The sequence below is a fragment of the Mobula hypostoma genome, chromosome 26, assembly GCF_963921235.1.
Source record: "Mobula hypostoma chromosome 26, sMobHyp1.1, whole genome shotgun sequence".
Classification (NCBI taxonomy): Eukaryota; Metazoa; Chordata; class Chondrichthyes; order Myliobatiformes; family Myliobatidae; genus Mobula; species Mobula hypostoma.
In genome coordinates, this window is record NC_086122.1 from 33,358,231 (window position 1) to 33,383,823 (window position 25,593).

Here is a 25,593-nt window from a genome sequence, read left to right on the forward strand (position 1 = left end):
TTTTCTTTTGAACACATCTTATATTATAAACCATTGCCACACAGCTGCCGGTGGCTTGGCTTTATTGAGAAATGAATTTCAGCTTACGTTCCAGTGCATCAATGCAATCCAATATTTAAAAAAAAACATAACACGCTTGATGAAGACACTAATTTATCTAGGCACCCTGTTACTGACCTGGAAACACAGACAGGGAAAGGGAGAGCGATGACCCACATAATTACAACACTTTGCCCTTCACCTGGAAATGTGCAGCAGTTCAGTCAACCAGATGACTTCAAAACCAAACACACAACAGCCCATCTCAGAGCAGCATGTATATCAACATGGCCATGACTGGGCTAGAGCACACAGCTACCAGCAAGAAACACTAGGTTGAACGCAAGTTCAGCCATTTCCATTTTATCAGCAGGTGGGGGGTTTGCATAGCACTTACTCAACAGCCTCCATGCTGAGTGAACAAGGAGAGATTCTAACACAGGTTTATACATAATGTGTTGTAGCCAAATGTTATTGACACACACTGCTCCTCGTGTAAACTCAAGAGGAAAGAAAAATAAAGAACTATCAAGCATTTTCTGGGTGGCCCTGCCGTACCATGTCCTTCAATGGGATGCGAACTAAACTCTCACTCCAAGACTGATGCAAGGATATAGGAAATGGAGATTTTATTTGGACAGAGATATTATCGGGTAGAGCCCTGTTTGAAAATGATAAAGACCACTGTAACTGCACTGCACATTGCCAGACAGTAGTTCACAGCTAGTCTGTGAAACTGACACACTAAGGAGGTGCAATGATCGTCATGAGGCCAGCCAGAAAATGCAAATTCATCGGCTAACACCATCTGATGTATGCAGTGTGGTGACTGCAATGCAGATGTTAGACATTCTGTATGCGCTCAGGAACAACCCAAATGGTGAAACAAACTCGGGATGCAGGATGCACAGATCGAGGCAATGCTCATAATGAAACCATTTTGCAGAAACTCTTCCAATAGTCTGAGTATCCCTTTCAGCCCCAGGGCAGGCACATCTTTAACTGAACTTGGCCTTTGAGAAGTCCATTTCAGGGTGCTGCTCCATGAACCTGCAGGGAAGCACAGGAAGATTAAATGTTACAGGACTAATGCTACTAATTTAAAAGTTTTATTTCATATGATTTTTTTTTTAATCCTAACGAGTAGACATCTGCCCAGGACCTTCAGAAGAGTTAACGGAAAGCTTGGTCAAAATATAATCAACCACAATTCACATTTTTATCCACTCCACAGCCTTCAGCAAACAGAGCGACAGGTTTAAATGGACCCATTGCTTTGTTGCCTACTAAACCTGTTGGCAAACGTTACAGGAGGCCTCAATGCATTAATCTGGCCCCAACCAGACCCAGTGTCCCAAGAGTGTTTAGGAAATAGACTTTCCCCCATTATAATGGGCTGTGCTATGGCAATGTACAAACTCCTAGACATCAATCAGGAACAGATTCAGGGCATCCCGTACCTCAACGAGGATTATCTAACTGCAGACAGCAGAGCTCACACCTTGGTATATCCAATTAACCTAGTCAGAGTAATACAGCACAGAAACAGGCCCTTCAGTCCAACTGGTCACTACTGACCACAGCATCCTCCCTGCCAATGTTTAGCCCATAACTCTCCAAGCTCCTTCCCCCCATGGTCCTGTCCAAGTGCTTCTTATTGGAATTGTAACTGCCTTGACCACTTCCTCTGAAAGCACATTCCAGGTATTCACTACCCTGTGCAAAGAAGTTGCCCTTTTAAATCTCTCTCCTTTCCTTTTGTATCTGTGCAGTCTGGTTTCAGACTCGCCAAATCTGGGGAAAAGATTATGACCTTACACTATATCCATGCCCCTCACGATATGAACTTCTATGATGTCACCCCTCATTCTCCTGAGCTCCAGGGAATAAGCTTTAAGTTAGGTCAAAAGCTTTAAGTTCCTCAGGGTCAATATCACAAATGACCTGACTTGGTCCAACCAAGCAGAGTTCACTGCCAAGAAGGCCCACCAGCGTCTTTACTTCCTGAGAAAACTAAAGAAATTTGGCCTGTCCCCTAAAACCCTCACTAATTTTTATAGATGCACCGTAGAAAGCATTCTTCTAGGGTGCATCACAATCTGGTATGGAAGTTGTCCTGTTCAAGACCGAAAGAAGCTGCTGAAGATCGTGACCACGGCGCAGCACATCACACGAACCAATCTTCCGTCCGTGGACTCACTTTACACCGCACGCCGTCGGAGCAGTGCTGCCAGGATAATCAAGGACACGACCCACCCAGCCAACACACTTTTCGTCCCTCTTCGCTCCGGGAGAAGGCTCAGGAGCTTGAAGACTCGTACGGCCAGATTTGGGAACAGCTTCTTTCCAACTGTGATAAGACTGCTGAACGGATCCTGACCCGGATCTGGGCCGTACCCTCCAAATATCCGGACCTGCCTCTCGGTTTTTTTTTGCACTACCTTACCTTCTAATTTTCTATTTATGATTTACAATTTAAATCTTTAATTTTACTAATTTTTAATATTTAATATTTGTAATCCAGGGAGCAGGAAGCACCGAATCAAATATCGCTGTGATGATTGTACGTTCTAGTATCAATTGTTTGGCGACAATAAAGTATAAAGCATAAAGATCTAGTATGGTCCAACCACTCCCTTAACTCGGGTCCTTTAACCAGGCAGCCTCCTCATATGTCTCTTTTGTAGCCTGTCCGGTATCCTTCTTACAACAGGGTGACATACAACTGTACACCTCACCAATGACTTTTATAGCTGTTACTTTATGTCCGTATTCAATAGTTTCAGTGTCCTGACTGAAGGCGGCCAGCATATTAAACACCTTCTTCACCACTCTGCAGGGCTGTTTTGCACAGACTGTGCACTTGTCCCTCTGTTCCACAACACTGCTATTCACAGTTCAAGTCCTATGCTGGTTTGACGGTTCAAAATGCATGACCTCTCACTCATCGGAAGTTCAAATACATTTGCCATTCCTCAGCCCCCCTCTCTGACTGACCGAGGTCTCTTTGCAATTCATTATCAACAAGACCCTCTAATGTGACAATCATCTGAACTGTAGAGAACAGGCAGATAGAAGATTACTCAAAATTCTGAGACGCGCAAAGTGGAAAAAATGTTTCAGAGTATGTATCAAAATCTTAAAAAGGCAGGAAAAACTCAGGGGTGGGTGGGTGGGTGGGGGTGTGTGTGTGTGTGTGTGCGCTCATACTCTTCATTATAAATTTAAATTAATCCAGATGTTAACAACATTTAATAAAACAGAGAGACTCACAGACAGGAGAAGGAAGAAAGAAATTTTTTTTTTTTGCAAAATGAGTGGAGAAACCGGAGATGGCTACTTTTCAAAACTGGAGGATATAACAGTAAATGGTTTGTGAGAGAATGCAAACCAATAAAACAAACCACAGTAGCCAAGAACCATTTACAAATACTTTCCACGCAAGGTAATTAGTCTTGATAGAGGATTTGATCAGCCTCAAAAATTGAGCTTTGAACTCCAAAGATGGAGTTACAGGCAGAAGCCACACTCAATCAGGCCATAAGCTGGAGGCAGGTAGGTGTTGGGACCAGGACCAGGAGTTTGCCCTGTGGAACAGAAGTCTGAACTTAGAAGATTCAGTAGGTTAGAAAAGGTAAATGTGTGTTTGTGCATGTGTGAATGTCTGTGTCTGGGTGTCTCTGTGCCTCTCTGTCCCTGTGTGTGCGTGTGTTTCAATTAAAAGGCTCAAACCTGAATTTCTAAATCTGCTTCTCTCTTCAAGCAGACTGCCTCTCTCGTTTCTCCAGGACTTTTCTCTTATTGCCTTTCTGTTACTTGTGCATTTCACAGTAATGGAAAATTTTTGTTCCATTTCTGCGTGCCCAATCGGAGATGCTTGGTTAGAGAGAGATATCAGTACCCTGTTCATGATTTCATTTCAGTGTTACAGCACCTTTTGGTGCCTCCACAATCAGACTAAAGGCAAGGTTACAGCTCATAGCTTTGTTAATCTTTGACCATCAAGGAGGCTTAGTGATCTGAAAAACAGCACATTGCAACACACATATTGACCCAATTAGGAAACAACCCACTTCCACAGGGCACACATTATCTAACATATTCCTCTTGCATGCTTTGTGAGTCAGTGGGCACTCTTGTGCAACTGATCTGCTTAATTCTGATGCCTTACGTGCCCGATCCTAAATAACTCAAAAGACTTAGCAACTAGGAGATGGGTATTCTGATATTTTTTCTAACTTCAAAACATTCAGGTAAGGACATGTTCGGCACAGCTTTGTGGGCCGAAGGGCCTGTATTGTGCTGTAGGTTTTCTATGTTTCTAAAACATTCAACTAATTAAAAGGAAGACACGGAGTCAGAAATGCAAGTCTAACTCTGTGTTTACTTTCAACAAGGCGCACCACGTATCACGTGGTAGTGTCATGACGCACGTAATTTGCTTATTTTTACACATAACCCATAATTAATTATTTAAGTGAATAAGAATCCTTAATCAAACAATATATTTACATTACTCAAATACTACTGAAATATTAAACACACAACATTCCTCCCTGCTTAGCTATAAACACCAACTCACTACAGAATGCATCTCAACTATATACACAATATATTATAGAGTACATCTGCAGCATAATTAATGTTTAACCATCCCATTCAGGCCTAAAGATTTAATCGCTGTAGGGGATTTCTTACTCTTGTGGGGAAATATCTTTCCTGGGTGCGGGGGGGAAATTGCTCTACTTGGCAGGCAAGACTTGTGACTGTGAAACAAACTCAGATTCTGAACTTTCTCCGTGGTGGTTGTACAAGTTGACTCAGACTGCAGGAAGTGGTACTGACAACTCTGGACACCCTTCTTCTTCTTTGCTTTTATGTTGTTTTTGACCTCCCTTGTCAGCCACAGATGTATCATCCTGCCTTTGGAATACTTCTTCTTCGGGATGTATCTACCTAGCACCTTCCAAATTGCTCCCAGAAACCCCAGCCAGTGTTGTTCTACCATCATCCCTGCTAGTGTCCCCTTCCAATCAACTTTGGCCAGCTCCTCTCTCAAGCCTCTATAATTCCCCTTATTCCACTGTAATACTGATACATCTGACTTTAGCTTCTATCATATCATGATCACTGTCTCCCAAGGGTTCCTATACCTTAAGCCTAATCAAATCAGATTAATTAAACCAGCTCAGTTGTTTGTAACCCTTTCAATTCTAATATTAGTCTTCATTAATACCTCCAACAAGAAGAGAAACCTGCTTAAACATCTGCACTTATTGGCTTTGCTGGATTGTAAACCATCTGTCACCAACTAACACAAAACATATTTGAAACCATCTATTCAGGATACAAATGCCCATTGACCCACCTGGCTGCACGCCACACCCCAACCAAATGACCAAATTACCAAAAGTTTCATTCATCCTGTATCTTTTCCCCTGACTACTGCAAGTTATAGCAACAAACAAAATGCTGAAGAAACTTAGCAGGTCAGGCAGCATCTACAGACGCATTCAACCTAAAGCTGTCCATTTCCCTCCATTGATACCGCCTGATTTACTGAGTTCCTCCTGGTGTTTAGTGTACTGCTCCCAAAGTCCAACATCTGCAGTCTCGTGTCTCCAAACCGCATGTTATAGACTATGTATCTCGGACGTGGTGGACCATTAACAAATACAGCAGCTTACATTAGCTGCAAAGAGTACGTACTTTTTCAACATGTCTTGTTTTTTCTGCTCCTCTGAAGTGGGTAGTCCCATAGCTTTCTGGCGCTGGTCATACATCATTTTCTCCACCATACTCCGAGTCTCACCATCCAAGTCTGATAACTATGGTACAGAAGGGAAAGTCTCCATGTTCAAAGTAAATTAGCAAAGTACGTACATAAATGTTACCACATGCAACCCTGAGATTCACTTCCTTCCAGCATTCACAGTAAATACAAAAAACACAACAGAATCAATGAAAGACCACACCCAACAGGGTGGGCAAGCAACTAACGTGCAAAAGACAGAAACTGTGCAAATACAAAGAGAAACAATAATAATAATAATAATATCAAGAACGTGAGATGAAGAGTCTTTGAAAGTGAATCCACAGGTTGTGGGAACAGTTCAGTGATGCGGTAAGTAAAGTTGAGTGAAGTTAGTTGAAGAGCCCTAATGGTTGTGGGGTGCTAACTATCAACTTATTCTTATCAAGAAGAACAAGACTTGATTGGTTAATATAACGAATTATTCAACAAGAACAGTTATCATCTTTTCACAAATTATGAAATGGGAAAATGGCCCAGAAAATACTCCACATAATGAGCAATTTTGAAACTTTTATAAAAATACAATTGCATGAATTGCTATCATCTTTCTTGGAAAGTAGATACAGATTGTCCATGCTCAGAGCATGGAGGCCACTGGGAATGTAACAGTGACATCAACATCAAAAGGAATGCAGCAGTAGACTGGAGTAGATGGCAATTTCATTGGCTGGAGAGGCCATAAATTATGATAAAGGCAAATATTTTAAACTTGATGCATGGAGGACATATCAGTCAAATATAAACATGAGAAAGTCTGTAGATGCTAGAAATCCAAAGCAACACACACTAAATGCATCTATGAAAATGAATAAAGAGTCAACGATTTAGGCCAAGACCCTTCTTCAGGACGGGCGAAGGTGCCAGAATAAAAAGATTTATTACAAGGCAGAGTATGAGCTGCAACGTTTTGAATATCAGATATTTCAGACTGGCAAAAGGAAAACCAAAACCAGAGTAAAAATGAAAAACTAGACAACCCATAACTTCAATTACTTGCTCGGATAAAGAACAGGCAAAAGGCATTGATGGACCTCAGACAGGAATCACATAATAGCTTTGCTTTCTTCGAATGCTCAACTAGAGAAATCTCCAGCTCATGCATGCCAGCTGTTAGTGGTGACAACTAGATTAAAAGAACATTCAACCTGGAATAACAAATAGTTAAGGATAGGAGATGATGAGCCAAAAACCTGAGCAGGTTTTAAGTGTCTTAAAAAGGATTTTAAAAGGAGAAGGCAGATATCCTGATAGAATTATGAAAAGAATACCAACAAAACCTAGGTCATTGGAACAAACTTATCAATAATGAGATTGAAAAGATGACAGATGGAGGATGAATGTTATTTTTAAAAAAGTAAACATGTTCAAGGGAAAGAGGCAAGGCCTTGGAGGTTATTTAAAGTCAAGGATAAATTAGGAATTATCAAAAGGGGACGTAGAATTGTCCTTTGAGGAAACTAATCAGAGTGTACATTACATAATAGGGAGACTAAAACTAATGAAGAGGAAGGGAAACAATGATGAACAGAGTACAAAATGTTTTTGAAAGGAAGACAAACTGGAGTGAAATTAAATAAGAGGTGGCCCAAATAACAACGATGGAAAAAGTCTCAGAGCTAAAGCTGTTGTACTTCATCTAAGCATCATCATTTATAAATAGAATGTTATACTAAACAGCTTTTTCAGATATATAATGAATAAAACAAAGGAGAGAATAGATATTGGCTGACTTGAAAATGACACTGGAGCGATAGTACGGGTGGAACAAGGAAATGGCAGATGAACTGAATAAGTATTTTGCATCAATTTTCACTGCGACACTAGTAGTATACTAGAAGTTCAGAGTGTCAAGGGGCAGAAGTGAGTACAGTTACTATTACAAATGAGATGTACTTGGGACACCGTAAGGTCTGAAGGTAGATAAGTCACCTGGATCTGACGGACCAAAAGAGGTAGCTGAAGGAATTGTGGGGGCATTAATAATGACCTTTCATGAACCAGTGGGTTCCAGCACGATTCCAAGGACTGGAAAATTTCAAACACCACTCCACTTTTCAAGAAGGGAGAGAGGCAGAAGAAAGAAAATTTAAGCCAGTTAGGCTGACCTCAGTGGTTGGTAAGAAGTTGGAGAAAACTATTAAGGATGAGGTTTCTAGGTACTTGGCGGTAAATGATAAAATAGGCCAAAATCAGATTGGTTTCCTCATGGGAAAATCTTACCTGACAAATCTGTTGGAATTCTTTGGAGAAATAACAAGCAGGATAGACAAATGACAATCAGTGAATGTTATGTCTTTGGATTTTCAGAAGGCCTCTAACAAGGGTGCTAAACAAGAGCCCAAGGTATTACATGAAAGGTCTCAGCATGGATAGAGCAGTGGCTGATTGGCAGGAAGCAAAGAGTGGGAATAAAGGGATACTTTTTGGATTGGCTACTGTTGATTAGCGGTGTTCCACGTGGATCTGTGTTGGAGCCGCTTCTTTTTATGTTGTATGCAAATAATTTAGATGATGGAATTGACAGCTTTGTGGCCAAGTTTGTGGAGAAATGAAGACAGGTGGAGGGGCAGGTAGTGTTGAGGAAACAGAGAGGCTGCAGAAGGACTTAGTCAGATCCGGAGAAAGGGATAAGAAGTGGCAGGTGGAATACAGTGTCAGAAAGTATATGGTCATGCACTTTGGTAAAAGGAATAAAAGCAGAGACTACTTTCTGAACGGGAAGAAAATTCAAAAAAATCAAAGGCATTTGGGAGTCCTTGTGCAGGACTTCCTAAAGGTTAACTTGCAGGTTGAATCTCTGATGAGGAAGGTGAATGCAATGTTAGAATTCATTTCAGGAGGACCAGAATATAAGAGCAAGGACGTAATGCTGAGGCTGTATAAGGCATTGGAGTATTGTGAGCAGTTTTAGGCCCTTTATTTATGAGATTGGAGAGGGTTTAGGAGGTCCATGAGAATGATTCCGGGACTGAAAGAGTTCCATGAGCAACGATTGAAGGCTCTGGGCCTATACTTGCTGCAATTTAGAAGAATGAAGGGGCATCTCATTAAAACCTATCAAATACTGAAAGGCCTAGATAGGGTAGATGTGAAGAGGATGTTTCCTTTGCTGGGGGAGTCTAGGACCAGAGGGCACAGTCTCAAAATAAAAGGAAGTCCATTTGGAACAGAGATGATAAGGAATTTCTTTAGCCAGAGGGTGGTGAAATTGTGGAATTCATTGCCACAGGTAGTTATGGAGGCCAGGTCATTGGGTGCATTTAAGACAGAGGTTAATAGGTTCTTGATTGGATATGGGCAAAAGGTAGGAGGATGGGGTTGAGAGGGAAATGGATCAGCCATGACGGAACAGACTCAATAGGCTGAATGACCTAATTCTTTTTTTATGTCTCATAGTCTCTTGGGACCCAGCTGGTGGCGTAGTGGCATCAGTGCTGGACTTCGGGACGAAAGGTCCCGAGTTCGAATCCAGCCGGCTCACCTGCATGCTTTCCATCTGTTCAGGGTTACAAGCTGGTGATCTCTTTGGAAACTCACCTGGCAGAAGGCAATGGCAAACCACTGCTGTAACTTGCCTCGTACACGATTCTCCACTACGTCAGAGAGGCGTGAAGGGAAATCGCCCGCTAACCGGAAAAACTCCGGATGCCACATACCTTTCCTATAGTCTCTTGATTATAATGTCCATATGTCTCAAAGAAAACATGTGCAATTGTTCTCTGCTACAAATGTGGTGCAAGGGTTTAAAATTTGATGTGTTAAAACTTTCTGGCTGAGAACCCCATTCTTCTGAACTACCGCAAGCAATTGATTACAACTGATGTTAACTATTCACACTTAGTCAGTGCAGAGGATTATAAAGATATACAGGATTATAAAGTTCACAGACAAAAAATAAACAAAAACCATGTCTGGGCATTTTGCATATTACAGAAGGCTCAAATTATAACATTTAAAATTTAAAGTCACTGCATTGTTCGGGAAGCATGTTCTTTTCTCACCACAGGTCAGGACTGAGGCAGATAAGGATACTCACCTTTGAATTCTCAGGGTTAATTTTTTTGGTATTAATCTCAGGATCTGTTGTCACTAATTTGTTCCACCATTCCATTTTATTAATCTGAAAATAGAAAACAAGAAGTACACAGAGCATACAAATGAACTGGAATTCAGCACCAAGTCAATGCAATAAGTAGCAATCCCTTGTACATCTCACACCTCCACCATCCCCACCACCAGGGTAAACATCGCTCACAGAAATGGATTTCCAGGTCACAAAGTGGGGATAGGACTTTAACCCTCACTTGCAGATCAGGAAACTCTGACTAACCTTTCTTTACAGAGGAATGATCCTCCAACAACTGGGCACTCTCTACCTGTAAACACTACACCTACTAGGCTAAAAAGCAATTCAAGGACTGAGACATGAGCAAATGTCCTGGGTTGACATGCAAACGTAAACCCAGTTTCTACAGAAAAAAGGAGTAAGAGACCAGTTAGCCTGCAAGGAAAAAATGGTAAAGTTATTAAAGATGTCGTAACAGGACACTCAATAAATATCAACAGCATTAGACAAGGTCAAAGTGGATTTGACAGTATTTGTCAAACACACTGGAGTTATTTGAAGATGCAACAAGAATAAATAAAAGAGAAGCAGTCTATGCGGCATATTGAATTTCTAGAAAGTTCCACTTAATAAAGATCCATATAATAGGTAATTGTCCAAAACTAAAGCATGTGGAATTGGGAATCATACACTGCTATTGTAACAAACCGATGACATGAATATCGATTTCTCTTTCGGTACACTATTTCCTACCCCCCCCCCCATTCCCCACTCTGACCTTTTACCTTCCTAGGTACTCTCCCTCCTTCCCTTTCTCCCAGGTCCACTCTATCAGATTCCTTCTTCTCCAGTCCTTGCCCTTTCCCGCCCACCAGGCTTCACCTACCACCTTCCAGCTAGCCTCTTTTGTTTCCCCCCACCTTTTTATTCTGGCATCTTTCCCCTTCCTTCTCAGTCCTGAAGAAGGGTCTCGGCCCGAAACGATAACTGTCTACTCTTTTCCTTAGATGCTGCCTGGCCTGCTGAGTTGCTCCAGCATTTTGTGTGCGTTGCTTTGGATTTCCAGTATCTGCAGATTTTCTCGTGCTTGTAATAAACTGGGGTTGGGTGGGACTACAACTGGAGGTCATGAGTTAAATGTTTAAGGAGAACATGAGGGGGAAACTTCCTCACAGAGTGTGGAACTGGCTGCCAGCAGAAGTGGTGGACATGGGTTCTATTTTAACGTTTAAGAGAAGTTTGGATGAGTACATGGATGGGAGAGGAATGGAAGGCTATGGTCCCGGTGCAGATCAATGGGACTAGGGAGAATAGTTCAGCACCGACTAGATGGGCCAAAGGGCCTGGTTTGGTGCTGTACTGCTCTATGAATTGAAAATTGGTTGAGGGGAAGCAAAAAAAAATACAAAGTAAGAAAAATCGAAAGGCAGGAAATGACCAGTGGGATAAGGATCAATGCTAAGACTGTTCCGAATAATTTGGATGACAGAACTAAATGTAAAACTTTGAAATTTGTTGATAACAAAAACTGGGTGATTTATGATTGGTTAGGGATTTGTAAAAAAGCTTACTGGCAATTTAAACAATTCACATGAATGAGCATATATATTCACACATGCAGTACAATATAGAAATGTGGTTGAAATTATCCATTTTGACAGGAAGGCACAGTACTATTTAAACAGTGATAGATTGGGGAATTTTGACGCATGAAGGGATCTGGGTATCCTTGTACAAAAGTCACTGGAGGCAAACATGCAGGTGCAGTGAGTAATTAAGAAAGCAAACAATATATTGGCCTTCATTACAAGAGGATCTTAGTACTGGAACAAGGATGTTTTACTGAAACCACACAATACTTTGGTGAGACCAAAGTATTGGGTACAATATCCAAATCTAAGATACACCTTTGACCCAGTTAGTACACAAAATGTTCACCATGGAATGACATGAAGAAAGACTGTGTTGATCAAGTCAAATCAAGTTTATTGTCTTTTAACTATATACATGTATATAACATATATAACCATATAATGTATATAGAAATGAGATGTTTCTCTGAACCAGGGTGTAAGGCACAGTGGTACACATAACACACAATAACTTGTGAAGGCAAGGATAAAAACCTACAGATGAGTCACACATAAATAGCAAACTAAAGTGCATAAATTAAGTAGTGTAAGGTATGGAACCAGTGACACTTCGAATGTGATGCAGCAGGGTGTGCGGAAGCCAAACGACCTGAGGGAAGAAAATGTTTCCTATTCTGACCGTTCTCATTTTTATGCACCGGAGTCTCCTGCCTGGTGGTAGAGAGTCAAAGAGGAGGCTGGAGGGATGGGTGGGATCCTTGATAATATTAAAGGCCCTGTGTTTGCAGTGCTCCTGATAAATGTCCCTGATGGATGGTAGGGAGACCCCCTATAATCCTCTAGCTGTTCTCAAAGGAACTTCCAGTCCAATGTTTGCTGCTCCCATATCAGAGGGAGACGCAACTTGTCAGGATGCCCTCAATGGTGCTCCTGTGAAATTCAATTAAGATGGTGGTGGTGGGAGGGGGAGGGGGAGCCTTGCTTGCCTCAGTCTCCTTAGGAAGTGGAGGCATTGCTGTTCTTGTTCAGGGAGATGATATCCATTAGTTCTGAAGAATGACAGGGAACATCACTGAAATGTACAAAGTTATAACAGCTACACTGACTGGATGCTGGGAGGTTTCCAGCTCTGATTTTCTGTTTCCATATCCCTCAAAAGACCAAAAAAATGTATATGGAGGAGGCTTCACTTTACCCACTACCAATGCCAGCTCACCTTCTCCAGATGGACATTAACGCTCTTTCCATCTTCCAGCAGCCATGAGCTCTCCTCAACTTTCACATCATTGAACATCTCACCATCGATTACAGGTGGGTGGCCTTTCAGGCCCAGTTTCAAGTGGCGCCTCTGGATCTCCACAACCACGTCCCGGCTCTTCAATCTGAAGTTGACTTGGAATGGTACCAGAAGCTGGAAACACAACCCCGACAAGAATGACAGAAAGGGCATTCAGTCATAATTCCATCCAGTGTTGTCTAAGCCTACACGGCAACCAAAACTTATTTATTTCCATTCCAACTTCTCCAGGAGAATAATTGTGAAATACCCTGCTGCATAAAACAATAGATAATGATATACTTTGAAATATTACCATCAGTTGATAATCATACCCTTGCAACAAAATTCCTCTCCATATCCTCAGTCGAAAGATTACCTCCTCATTTGGAGAGGGTGCAGAAGAGGCTTACCAGGATGCTGCCTGGTTCTGAGTGCACGTGCTATCACAAGAGGCTGGATAAACTTGGTTTCTTTTCTCTGGCGACAGAGACGGAGAGGTTTACAAGATTATGAGAGGCGTAGAGTGGACAGGGAGTATCTGTTTCCCAGGTTGAAATAGCTAATACCACAGGGCAATCATTGAAGGTGGGAGGGGGTAGGTTCAAGGGGGATGCGAGGGGCGAGATTTTTAAAATCAGAGTCGCGGATACCTGGAAATGCGCTGCCTGGTATAGCGGGGGGGGGGGAGGTAAATACATTAGGGGCTTTTAAGAGACATTTAGATAGGCACGTGGATGTAAGGATGGAGGGATAGGGACACGGTGTGGGTAGGAGGGATTAGTATTTAGGTGCTTTTGCTTTGCTTTTTAGCTGGTTCGGCACAACAGTGTGAGCTGAAGGGTCTGTTCCTGGTCTATGTTCTATATCAATGTTGCATCATTTCCTGCCTTAGCCGCTCCTATCTGCATTAAGATAAATGACTGACACTTACATCCACTTCAGACAGAGTCTGGGTCCACCGGTAGTTGGGCAGATCAGCACCGTTTCCAGCGTTGGGCTTCAGTTTCCCTTTGTCCTTCTCGTCCTCTTCGCCTTCAGATTCAGACTCCGCCTACAGATTTGCGTGGGGCCAAGAGGACACATTTCATATTGCAGCATCCCCAGCGAGCTCGGCTCATTCCACAACTGGGCACACGGATTCCGAGACACAAAACGAACGAGCAAAAGGGTCTTAGTTGTGGTGTCCAGTTCACAGACTAACTGAGGCAGTCACACACAGGGGTTATGCAGCAGCCATGCTGAACCAATTAACAGATTGCACAGTGAGAATTAAATATTTAACCAGATGAACCAAAGGGACTAAAGTTTTAAATACTGAACTTGAAGATGGGACATAATAGGAAGCACGGCGAAGCCTGACACTCACTTTGAGGGAGTCTCAGTCAGTGTTCTTTACTCAGGATACTCAACTTCAGCATTTTCCTGACTGTATTGTCTGCGATAAATGCCACAGGACAGTGTTTAAGAAGCAGATTTCCACATACACTCTGTTCTGGCATATTTTAGAAACAAGTAACAACATTCAAACAGGCTACTCACACCAGCCAGCCCATGCTCCTGTTCACTCTCCACACTGTTATGTAGTTAGAATTACTTTTACCCACACTTTAAGTTGCTTTCTTTCATCCATCCAATCTACAATGACGATTATTAAATCATACAACCTTTTCAATAACTTCTACTGTAGAGTACACAAGCTCTGATCCATTTTGATCCAGCACATACAGTCATCTGAGCCCACAGAAAGAAAAAACATTTGTGTGAGCCCCAAAGAGATTTAATAAAGGACCGGAGACAAGATCATTAAAAAAAAACCTGCAATCTAAAGAGCCGAAGATAAGAAATGTGGGTTTTTAAAATGATGCACCCTTTTAATAAGCAACACACACAAACTGCTGTAGGAACTCAGTAGTCAGGCAGCATCTATGAAAATAAACAAACAATCGAGGTTTTGGGCCAAGACCCCTTCATCAGGACTGGAAAAGACGGGAAAAGACGCCAGAATAAAAAGGTGGGAGTGTGGGGGGGGGGGGGGGAAGAAGGGAAGGAGGCTAGCTGCAAGGTGATAAGGAAACCCTGGTGGGTGGGAAAGGTAAAGGGCTGGCGAAGGAGGAATACGATAGGAGACAGTGGACCATTTGAGAAAGAGGAGGAGGAGAGGCACCAGGGGTAAATGTTAGGCAGGTGAGGAGAAGAGGTAAGATGCCAGAGTGGGGGACTGGAGAAGAGGGACAGGGAGGAGAGAGAACATCTGAAGGAGAAATCAATGTTCATGCTATGAGGTCAGAGGCTACCTAGACAGAATACGAGGTGTTGCTCCTCCACCCTGAAAATAGCCTCATCATGGCAAAAGTGGAGGTTGTGAACTGACATATTGAAACGGGAACCCATTTAATAAACCTCGACCCATCTCAGAGACTCAGCTTCCCCATTACCTGCTTTGAATCCTGATTTTCCGAGGGCTTTTCCCCATTGGCTGTAATTCCATCCCCAACACTTTCTTGTTCTTTTTTCTGGATGAAAAATGCAAAGCAAAGTTAGTTTAAATGCAGCCTCAATACTTGTGTCAGCAAGCAACTGACTCAAAAACACGGGCTGTGGTCATAAGTGGATCGAAACCTTCAACAAGAAAGACCATTGAGCTATACAGCACAGGAAGCAGACCATTCAACCATCGAGACTGACCAAGATGTTCAAATGAACTTATCCCACCTGCTTCACTTCTCTCTAGAATGCTACAGTTAAACATTCCTGTCATATTTAACTTCTGATGGCCTATCAAAGTACTGAATTATAAGCATTTTGTGATAAAACTCATTTATTTGGACTGATGTAAATTGCACAAATATCACAAAGCACCTTTTCTTTGTTTAAGCATTTCACTTTAAAAGGGGTGATGAAGTTCTAAATCAGATGCATTTTAGCATGAGTGGGACAAATTTGACCACAGCAAATTGAGAAAACACTTCCCGTTTTTCTATTTTCTATTTATGATTTATAATTTAAATTTTTAATATTTACTATCGATTTGTAATCCAGGGAGTGGGGAAGCACAGAATCAAATATCACTGTGATGATTGTACGTTCTAGTATCAATTGTTTGGCGAAAATAAAGTATAAAGTACAGATAACATCCAAACTGTACAGGCCTTGATTTATATTTTATAAGTAACAAAATCTAGGTACTTTCACAGGACTGGCTTATGTTACTTTGCCATAAAATCCAACACTGCTTGGGTGACAATATTAAGGGTCCAAATCTGTCACAAATTTGCCTGCTGGAGAAACGGAAGCTGACAAGGTGCAAGATGCCTTGACAAGTGGCAAGGATGTACCCATCCAGGTCCTGGCATCAGCTGTAAGAATCTACCTACAAATGCCAAGACATGTTCCATGGGGCTCCACTCAGAGAGCCCTGAGCTGATACCACTTCAATCAGGGTCCTTAACGGAACAGTAAGAAAAGTTCACAAGGCAGACATCAAAATGTATGCATTTCCACAGGGGCGGAGGCAAAGGCGTAAATCACAGGCAATGAGGTAGACACCAACACCTAAGAGAAACGCTAAATGACGCTATGACAGCTCAAGGTGTCAGAAATTTGGAGTTCAATCCCAGCATCCGTTGTAAGGAGTCTCTGTGTATCCCCTTCGTGGAATGCGTGGGTTTTCTCCAGGTGCTCTGGTTTCCTCCCACAGTCCAAAGGTCAACTGGTCATTGTAAATTAGGTTAGGGTTAAATCGGGGTTGTCAGGGTTTGCAGCGTGCAGTGGCTCGAAAGGCAAGAAGGGCCAATTCCGTGCTGTATCTCCAAATAAAAACACCTAACCCTCTTCATCCCAATACACATTGTCAGATCAAACACCCAACTGGACAACCTTCACCACACCTAACGTAATAACACCAGTACAACATCTCTCTCTACCAGCAGCCTACTCACCATTCCCTTATTCAAAAGCGAGAGAGGCAGAAAGCAAGAAATTACAGATAACCATCACAGGGGAAAAGTTGGAAACTATTGTTAAAGATGTTCATGTATGGCAAAGGGGAAAGGCAAAGCTTTAGAAACCATGTTTCACCAATATTTTGGAGTCCTTTGGAGAAGTAACATTTACTGTGGATAAGTGACAAATATTGGATGTACATTCTGGTTTCCCTCTCACCCCTTCTCTTCTCCATACCTGCCCATCAACCCTCTGGTGCCCTCCTCCTTCCCTTTCTTCCTTGGTCCACTCTCTGCTCCTCACTCCTATTAGATTCTGTCTTTTTCACCCAGAATTCTCATGGTAAGTTGCATCAGAGGTTATTTATTTATTCAGTGATATAGCACAGAATAGACCCCCCCCACCCATGAAAACCTCAATTTAACCCTAACCTAATCACAGAAGAATTTACAATGCCCAATTAACCTACCCAGCAAGTTTTTGGAGTGCAGGAGGAAACTGGAGCACCCAGAGAAAAACCACACATTCCACAGGGAAGACATACAGAGACTCCGTACAGACAATGCTAGAATTCCAACTCCGACGCCCCGATATGTAACAGCGTCGCGCTAACCACTACCCTACCAGGGCGCCTTGTGAAAAAAATATGCGCTGTTGCAGGGAAAGGAACATTTTGGCATGGGGAAAAAAAAATCAGTGGCTGGTTAGCAGGAAATAGAGAATAGAGGCATATATGGTTGAAAGGTGACGTGCCAGAGAGACTGTGCTGGAGTTTCTGCTTTACAATTTATATAAAAAACTTGGATAAAAGCACTGAAGCATTGGGTCCCACAACCATTGATCTCACTTTCAAGGAATCTTTATATCATGCTTTTGTTAAGTTATTGCTATTTATATTTCCATTTGCACAGTTTGTTGTCTTCTGCACTCTGGTTGATCTTTCACTGATCCTGTTATAGTTACTATTTTGTAGATTTGCTGAGTATGCGCACAAGAAAATGAATCTCAGGGTTGTACACAGTGACAATTTAATTTTAAATTTGAGGGTATGGTGCTGATGACAAAAAGGGAAAATAACTGGTAGAGAGGGCTGAAGAAAATCAAAAAGAGGTATAGAAAAGGACATAATGGGTAGGAGCAGGAGTAGGCTCCTGGCTTTTTCCTGCTTCACTATTCTTCACACACACACACACACACACACACTCGGGCAATTTACAGTGGCCAGTTCTCCCACCTACCTGCACAGCTTTGGGATGTGGAAGGAAAGCAGAGCACCGCGTGGTCTCAGGGAGAACAGCAAACTCCACACGGACAGCATCTAAAGTCACAATTAAACCCATGTCGCTGCAACACTGTGGCGCCACCAGCTGTGCCACTGAGCCCGTTAAGATTTCAGGAACATTCCACGGGTTTTTGACAGGGTGAATGTAGACTTAGCATTTTTTCTTGTGGAAGAATCTCAGTGTACAGCCTGCAAAGCTGAATGAGTAACCATTTTCCCCATCTCTCCGATTCTTTATTCTTAACCATTTGCTGAGCTAACTCCAGTGACTGGCCTCAGTGATCTGCTCACCTGATCAATCTCCTTCTGCAGTTGGTTCGCCTCCTCATCCGTTAGCTCCTTGATCTTCGGCTGCTTTGCTTCAGTCACTGATCTCTCCTTGGCCTCTGTAAGGAGGGCTCGCTCCACTTTCTCCTTTTTCTCGGCTTCCCGCTTCACCTCTTTCTCCATCTGGGCCTGTACGGCTAACTTCTGGTGGCGCTTGAATGTCTCTGTGACCAACTGTGGAAAACAGGAGTCTGTTTATAAAAAAAATTACACCAATAGACTACTGGGGAGACACCACGAGCAAATGGGGCCTTTGGGGGTGGGGGAGGGATGCAAAGAGTCTTCCCTGTATCAGTGCAGCAGTCCCCTAGTTTCACTGACAACACGCTGGAACAACTCAGCAGGTCGGGCAGCATCCGTGGAAACGATCAGTCAACGTTTCGGGCCGGCACGTTGAGTCCTGACGAAGGGTTCCGGCCCGAAACATTGACTGATCATTTCCATGTATGCTGCCCGACCTGCTGAGCTCCTCCAGCGTGTTGTGAGTGTTGCTTTGACCCCAGCATCTGCAGATTATTTTGTGTTTAGTCCCCTAGTTTGTACAGAGGGTTGGAACCTTTGTACTATGAAAACAGCATTGAAAGAAATGGAGGCATAGTATGATCTCCCACTGACTGTAGGAGAACCTTTATACTCACTTTTTCAGCTGCTCCTTGCTCTCCACCAGTGAAGAAGTCAGTTTTACGCCTCAGGAAACTGAAGAATGTATCTACAAGCTGGAAGAATAAAAGCAAAGTCCTTTTTATTCATTTAACTGGTCGTGGTTTCCCAGAACCCACCAAATAAATAATCTCACTTAAAATACATACAGTGCTGTGCAAAAGTCCGAATTACATGTAAAACAAAATTTGTAAAGTGAAGATGCTTTCAAAATAATAAAATGTATAGTTTCTAAATATCAAAAAGTTTACTTTAAGAGCAGTAAACAGTAATAAACTAAATCAAATCAATATTTGGTCTGACCACCCCGGGCCCTTAAAACTGCATCAATTCTCTTCGGTGCACCGTTGCGCAGTTTTGTAAGAAAATCGGCTGGTAGGTTGTTGCAGCTTGGAGAACTTGCCGCAGTTCTTCTGCGGTCTTCAGCTGTCTCACTTGCTTCTGTCTCTCCAGGTAATCCCAGACACCCTTGATGACGTTGGGATCAGTGCTCTGTGGAGGCCACGCCCTCTGAAAACCTTATATTAAAGAAAAATCTATGTGCCTAAGATTTTTGCACAGTATAGTATCACATCAAAATTGAAAATATACTCCAAATGAAAAAGAACAATGATTAATGCAACGCTATTACAGCTCGGGGCATTGGAGTTCAGAGTCCAATTGCGACAACATCTGTAAGGAGTTTCTGTACGTCCTCCCAGTGGAATGCATGCTTGGGTATTCTCCAGGTGCTCCAGTTTCCACCCACAGTCCAAAGCTGTATCGGTTAGTAGGTCTATTGGTAAATGTAAATTAGGGTTGAATTGGGGGTTGCTGGGCAACATAGCTTGAAGGGCAGAAGGGCCTCCTCCAGGCTACATTTCTAAATAGAATAGAATATTTGACGCTGATTATGTTTGTAGTTTTAAAAAAAAAAGCTTACTACTGGCCAGTGAAGAGCACGATGAAGGGTTAGATTTCAGTCTCTGCTAGTATACCAGATCTAACACCAAGTATTTCATTCAGCCCATTTAACATCCATTCCGACATAACTAGCAGTTAAACCACCGCTCAACAAGGATGCAGCTGCTGGACAAAGAGATAACGCAGAGCAGCTCAGAGCCAGGTGGACTAAAAGACTAGCATACCAAAGGCCATCTCATGTGCCAGAGGATTCACCAGAGTGAGTGGGGAAGTCTTCGGTTCAAAGCTTCAATCCTGCGACAAGTGGTGAAAATCTACATTCTTGTTGCCAGAGTTTAAAGGCCTGCTGCCCAGAGCAGGTGAGATATAAAACTGAGGGCCTTTCTGCCCTCTTAGGGGATGAAAAAGTACTTTCCACTTTTCAAACAAGAGCTGAGGTGTTCTCCAATGTCCTTGCCGATATTTATTTCACCATTAACACCACAAGACCATGAGATATAGGAGCAGAATTAGGCCATTCGGCCCATTGTGTGTGCTCACCATTTCACCAGGGCTGATCCAATTTTCCTCTCAGCCCCAATCTCCTGCCTTCTCCCAGTATCCTTTCATGCCCTGACCAATCAAAATTCTATCAAACTCTGTCTTAAATACACAAAGACTTGGCCTCCACGGCTGCCTGTGGCAAAGAATTCCACAGATTTACCATTCTCTGGCTAAAGAAATTCCTCCTCATCTCCATTCTAAAAGGACACCCCTTTATTCTGAGGCAGTGTCCTCTGGTCTTAGACTCTCCCACCATAGGAAACATCCTTTTCACATCCACTCTATCGAGGTCTTTCACCATTTGATAGGTTACTGTTCTGGCGTCATCCTGTCAGTGTTCTTTTCCAATCAATTCTGGCCAGCTCCTCTCTCATGCCTCTGTAATTCCCTTTACTCCACTGTAGTACTGATACATCTGACTTTAGCCTCTCCTTCTCAAATTTCAGGGTGAATTTGATATTATGATCACTTGTCCCCAAGGGTTCTTTTCCCTTAAGCTCTCTAATTAATTCTGGTTCATTGCACAACACCCAATCCAGAATAGTTGATCCTCTAGTAGGCTCAACCACAAACTGCTCTAAAGAGCCATCTCATAGGCACTCTAGAAATTCCCTGTCCTGAAATCCAGCACCAACCTGATTTTCCCAATCAACCTGCATAATGACTGACTATGGTAACATTGCCCTTTTAGCATGCATTTTCTATACTTTCTATCTCCCATTGTAATTTGTAGGCCACATCCTTACTACTGTTTGGGGGTCTGTATACAACTCCCATCAGGGTCTTTTTACCCTTGCAGTTCCTTAGCTCTATCCACAATGATTCAATACTTTCCAACCCTACTTCACCTCTTTCTAATGACTTGATTTAATTTTTTACCAACACAGCAACGCCACCCTCTGCCTTCCTGCCTATTCTTTTGATACAATGTGTATCCTTGAACATTAAGCTCCTAGCTATACTCTTTCAGCCATGATTTTGTGATGTCTGCAACAACATACCTGCCAATCGGCAGTTCAGCTACCTTATCCCATATACCAACAATCTCTCCACTGTTTTGGCTCTCTGGTTCCCATCTCCCTGCAACTATAGTTTATACCCCACCAGGCAGCATTAACAAACCTTCCTGCTAGGATATTAGCCCCTCTCCAGTTCAGGTGCAAACCGCCCCTTCTGTACGGATCCCACATTCCCTGGATCCAAGTATCTTGTGCCCTGCCTCTTACACCACAAATTAAACTGTACAATCTTCCTAGTTCTGGCCTCACTAGCACATAGCACGGGTGGCAGTCCTGAGATCACAACCCTGGAGGTCCTGCCCTTTAACTTAGCACCTAATTCCCTATGCAGAACCTCGTCACTCGTCCTATCCATGCCATCGATACCTACACGGACCACGACTTCTGGCTGTTCACCCTTCCACTTAAAAATGCTGAGGACTCGATCTGAGATATCCTGGACACTGGCACCCAGAAGGCAACATACCATCCAGGAATTTTGTTCTCGCCCACAGAACCGTCTGTCCGTTCCCCTAACTAACGGATCCCGTATCGCCACAGCGTGTCTCTTCTATCCCCCTTCCCTGAGTCACAGAGGCAAACTCAATGCCAGAGACCAGACCACTGTGAATTTCATCTGTTAGGTCACCCCCCACCACCGACAGTATCCAAAGTGATATACCTGAGAGGGGTGGCCACAGGGGTGCTCTGCACTCTCTCCTTAACCCCTTTCTCCTTCCTGACTGTCACCTAGTTTCCTGTGTCCTGCACCTTGGGTCACCCCTTCAGCCTCTCGAATGATTCGGAGTTCATCCAGTTCCAGTTCCAACTCCTTAACAGGGTTCCTTAGGAACTGCAGCTGGATACACTTCTCGCAGTTGTAGTCGTCCGGAACACTGGAGGTCTCGCTGCATTCCCACATCCCACAAGCGGAGCATTGCACGATCCTGCCTGACATCTCTACTGTCCTAGCTAAGCAGATATAAAGAAGGGAAGTAAAAAAACTTGAGCTTTTCTTTCCTTTGCTTTCTCTGAGTGAAGCCTCAAAGAGCTAAAGCCTTAAGATCACCACTCGATGTCCACTCAGATGACAGCCACTGCACTTGCCCCTGCCTGCCTTTAACTTGCTCTTACTAATCAATCCGAAATGCCAACTGGCCGCTAGTCAAAGCTCTATTACACTACCACAAATTAGAGTTAAGAGCTATAATGGGTGGCAGAGTGGAGATGCATCTCTACCAAAGGAGGTGCAAGTCGCTCCTTCCCTCTGCTAACCTGCAGGTCACCCTTGGCACGACATAGCACCTGCCGATCAGGATCATATGGGGAGCCATGGAAGCAGGTGACAGATGGACGTATGGACAGCTGGTGCATATCCAAAGTCCTGGTTATGTGACCACTGACACCAGGTAGACAATTTCTGAAGAGTATTGATAATGGCTGGGGGTCATCCATCTTGAAAAGACACTGCCCAGAAGAAGACAATGGCAAACCACTTCTGTAGAAAAATTTGCCAAGAACAATCGTGGTCATGGAAAGATCATGATCACCCGCATCATACGACATGGCACAAAATGAACGAACAAAGAACTATAACACTAATTATTCAATTATCACATTGCTGATGGTGCGATTTTACTGCACATTCATTTCCAATATTAAAAGAATGATTTTAAAGAACATTGGGATGGCTTGGTGTCATAATAGGCACCAAATCAACGTGTTTCTTCCAATAGTTGGCGGGTCTAGGAAAGGTTGCAGTCACTGCATATTCTAGCCTGTCAATGGTCGCATTCAGCACAGTTTACGGAGGTTGTATACAAGCAAGGTGAACAATTATTGTGCGCATTGGACAGATGTGGTTCTTCAGCCAAGGTTGGCAGCTCATCTAGAAGGAAAACTCTGATCTCAAACCTCCACTGCCTTGCGGCTATACCAATTCATGGGGAAGGCTTTGGGAGTAAACCCTGAGGAAAAATCCGGAGGAGTCCCACGTTGAGATGAAGGCTGACTGGCAACTCCTGCGGCGCCACTGGTGCCAAACTGTATCGGTCTCTGCCGTTCCACTGGATTCATCAGCTGCATGGAGAGGGGGGAGCTTGCTGCATGGACAACAGCTTGCTCTCTGTATTGTACTTCCCCAATTTGCATAGTGGCTTGTCTATCAACTTCCACGCAGTCAGCTAGGACTCAACGTCCATGGTCAACTCCAACCAATGTAGAGCCTTACTGTGTGCACAAAGATGCTGAATACTGAACATAGCACAGGCTCCTCAGCCCATGATGTCGTGCTGGCCTTCTAACCTACTCCAAGATCAATCGAACACTTCTCTCCACAACAGCCTTCAAGATTTTTTCTTTCATCCATCTGACTCTGATGAGTCTTTGAGCTGATTGCCCGTGCCAGCCCAGGTGGGCCATGCCAGGCTCCACACTGGCATCAAAAGAACTGAGATGAGATCTACTAGAGCGAAAGGCAATTTACACACGTTGAAAGGAAAGTGGATTCAAAGGATATCTGCTGACAAGCAAAGTCAGGGGCAGGTTTAACTGCAGACAAAGAGGGAAAGCTCTAACGCAGGGGTTCCCAACGGACCCCTCGGTTAATGTCATGAGAGCTTGGTTAAAACCTGCCCTAGTGGATCTTTCTGCACTTTGGGGAAGGGTCCAACAAGTCTGGAAGGAGTAAGGGAGCTTTCCAGAAGACACGAAACAGGCAATCAATCCCTACAGGGATAACACCATCAAAGTTGCTGGTGAACGCAGCAGGCCAGGCAGCATCTCTAGGAAAAGGCACAGTCGACGAAGGGTCTCGGCCTGAAACGTCGACTGTACCTCTTCCTAGAGATGCTGCCTGGCCTGCTGCGTTCACCAGCAACTTTTATGTGTGTTGCTCGAAATTCCAGCATCTGCAGAATTCCTCGTGTTTGAGGGATAACATTATCTGGCGTGGCCAGAGGGCTGGATTGGGCACTTGATGTGATAGAATAAAGACTGCGGATGGCATGGAATGTGTGGACGTGACCAGAGCAAACACCGGCACGGACCACCCGGGAGGGAGGGGGGCAGACGGAAGAAATGGGCGAGAATACTTTGGTGGTTAATCAGAGACACTCTCCGGGCCGACAGCTGATCCCCGGGGACAGGTAGAGAAGGGACCCATCAGTAAATTGTCCAGAGGCGGGGGGAGGAAATCTCTCCACGTGCTGGGGCGGATTGAGCGGAAGAGACATTGTGCCTTCAAGAGAGGGACCATGCTGCCGGGGAGAGAGATAGAAAGTCGGTGCCTTTCCTCGCAGCAGGTTTACCGGGGGCGCGGTGTGCGTGTGCCGGGGGAGACGCGTGTGATCTGAGCCGGGAGGGAGGGACTCCACTCGGCCAGCGTCGCCTCCTTCCCTCATACCTGGTGCACGCCGTCTTCGTGCTGCTGGGCCATGGCGAGGAGAATGCCATCAAAACGATCCTCGGCGGCCGAGTCCCCCATGGTGTCGCGGTGGGGAGAAAAGAAATCGGGCTCCCTTCTCGCTTAGACTCAGCCGCAAGCCGTAGGCCCGGAGTCGCTCACCCGGAAGTGCTACCGCGACTGATGGACGGGCCCGTCGACCAATTGCCATACCAGCTGGGCCAGACCGCGGCCGCCGGACCAATAGAGTGCGAGTGTTTGGGATGTCGCCATGGAAACTGGAACATTCGGGAAGGGGATCCGAGAGCCCGGCCGGGAATCTTTCCCACACACGGACCGGGATTCACTTTCACCTGAGAACGTGGATGGAACGGGGGAGGAAGGCACAGGCCGGGTCACGCCAAGTGATGCAGTGACTGCATTGACCCCGAAACTCGTGATATAACCACGAGAAAGTATTAAATAGACAGAACTGCAATCACCGGAATAGGTGACTGCGGTTTGCTGCGGTGAACTTAGAACAGGTTAAAAAAATAATATATTTGCAGGTAGGTTAAGAACACGGGCAGTGTGCAGATAAACTTAATGGATTGAAATGGAAGCAGAAAATGCTGGGAAGCTGAGCAGGTCGATTAGCGTTTGCAGGAAGGCGAACAGTCAACGATTCGGAGGTGTGAACCTTCGTCAGGCCGGGGAGGAGAGAACTGTTTAATTTACAGCACAACACGAGAGAAGGCGAGGGGA

General features: G+C 43.9%; 1 protein-coding gene across 1 annotated transcript; it reads right to left on the bottom strand.

Moving 5' to 3' along the window:
* Positions 1–18: 18 nt before the first annotated feature.
* Positions 19–25,040, bottom strand: nudc (nudC nuclear distribution protein). The gene is made up of 9 exons (XM_063034055.1): positions 24,850–25,040; positions 18,981–19,058; positions 18,307–18,516; positions 15,227–15,304; positions 13,723–13,842; positions 12,729–12,923; positions 9,891–9,974; positions 5,749–5,867; positions 19–1,089 (listed from the first exon to the last, which is right to left on the bottom strand). Exons 1-9 carry the CDS (start codon positions 24,928–24,930, stop codon positions 1,038–1,040), a joined length of 1,017 nt encoding a protein of 338 aa, XP_062890125.1. The 5' UTR covers positions 24,931–25,040; the 3' UTR covers positions 19–1,037.
* Between the last annotated feature and the right edge of the window lie 553 nt (positions 25,041–25,593).

Excerpts from the sequence above, each read along its gene's own strand:
- nudc (XM_063034055.1), bottom strand. The coding sequence starts at position 24,930 with ATGGGGGACTCGGCCGCCGAGGATCGTTTTGATGGCATTCTCCTCGCC. Across the intron at positions 13,843-15,226 it reads AAAATCAGGATTCAAAGCAG|GCGGAGTCTGAATCTGAAGG; the intron begins GTAATGGGGAAG and ends GCAAATCTGTAG. Across the intron at positions 1,090-5,748 it reads AAACAAGACATGTTGAAAAA|GTTCATGGAGCAGCACCCTG; the intron begins GTACGTACTCTT and ends GCTTCCCTGCAG.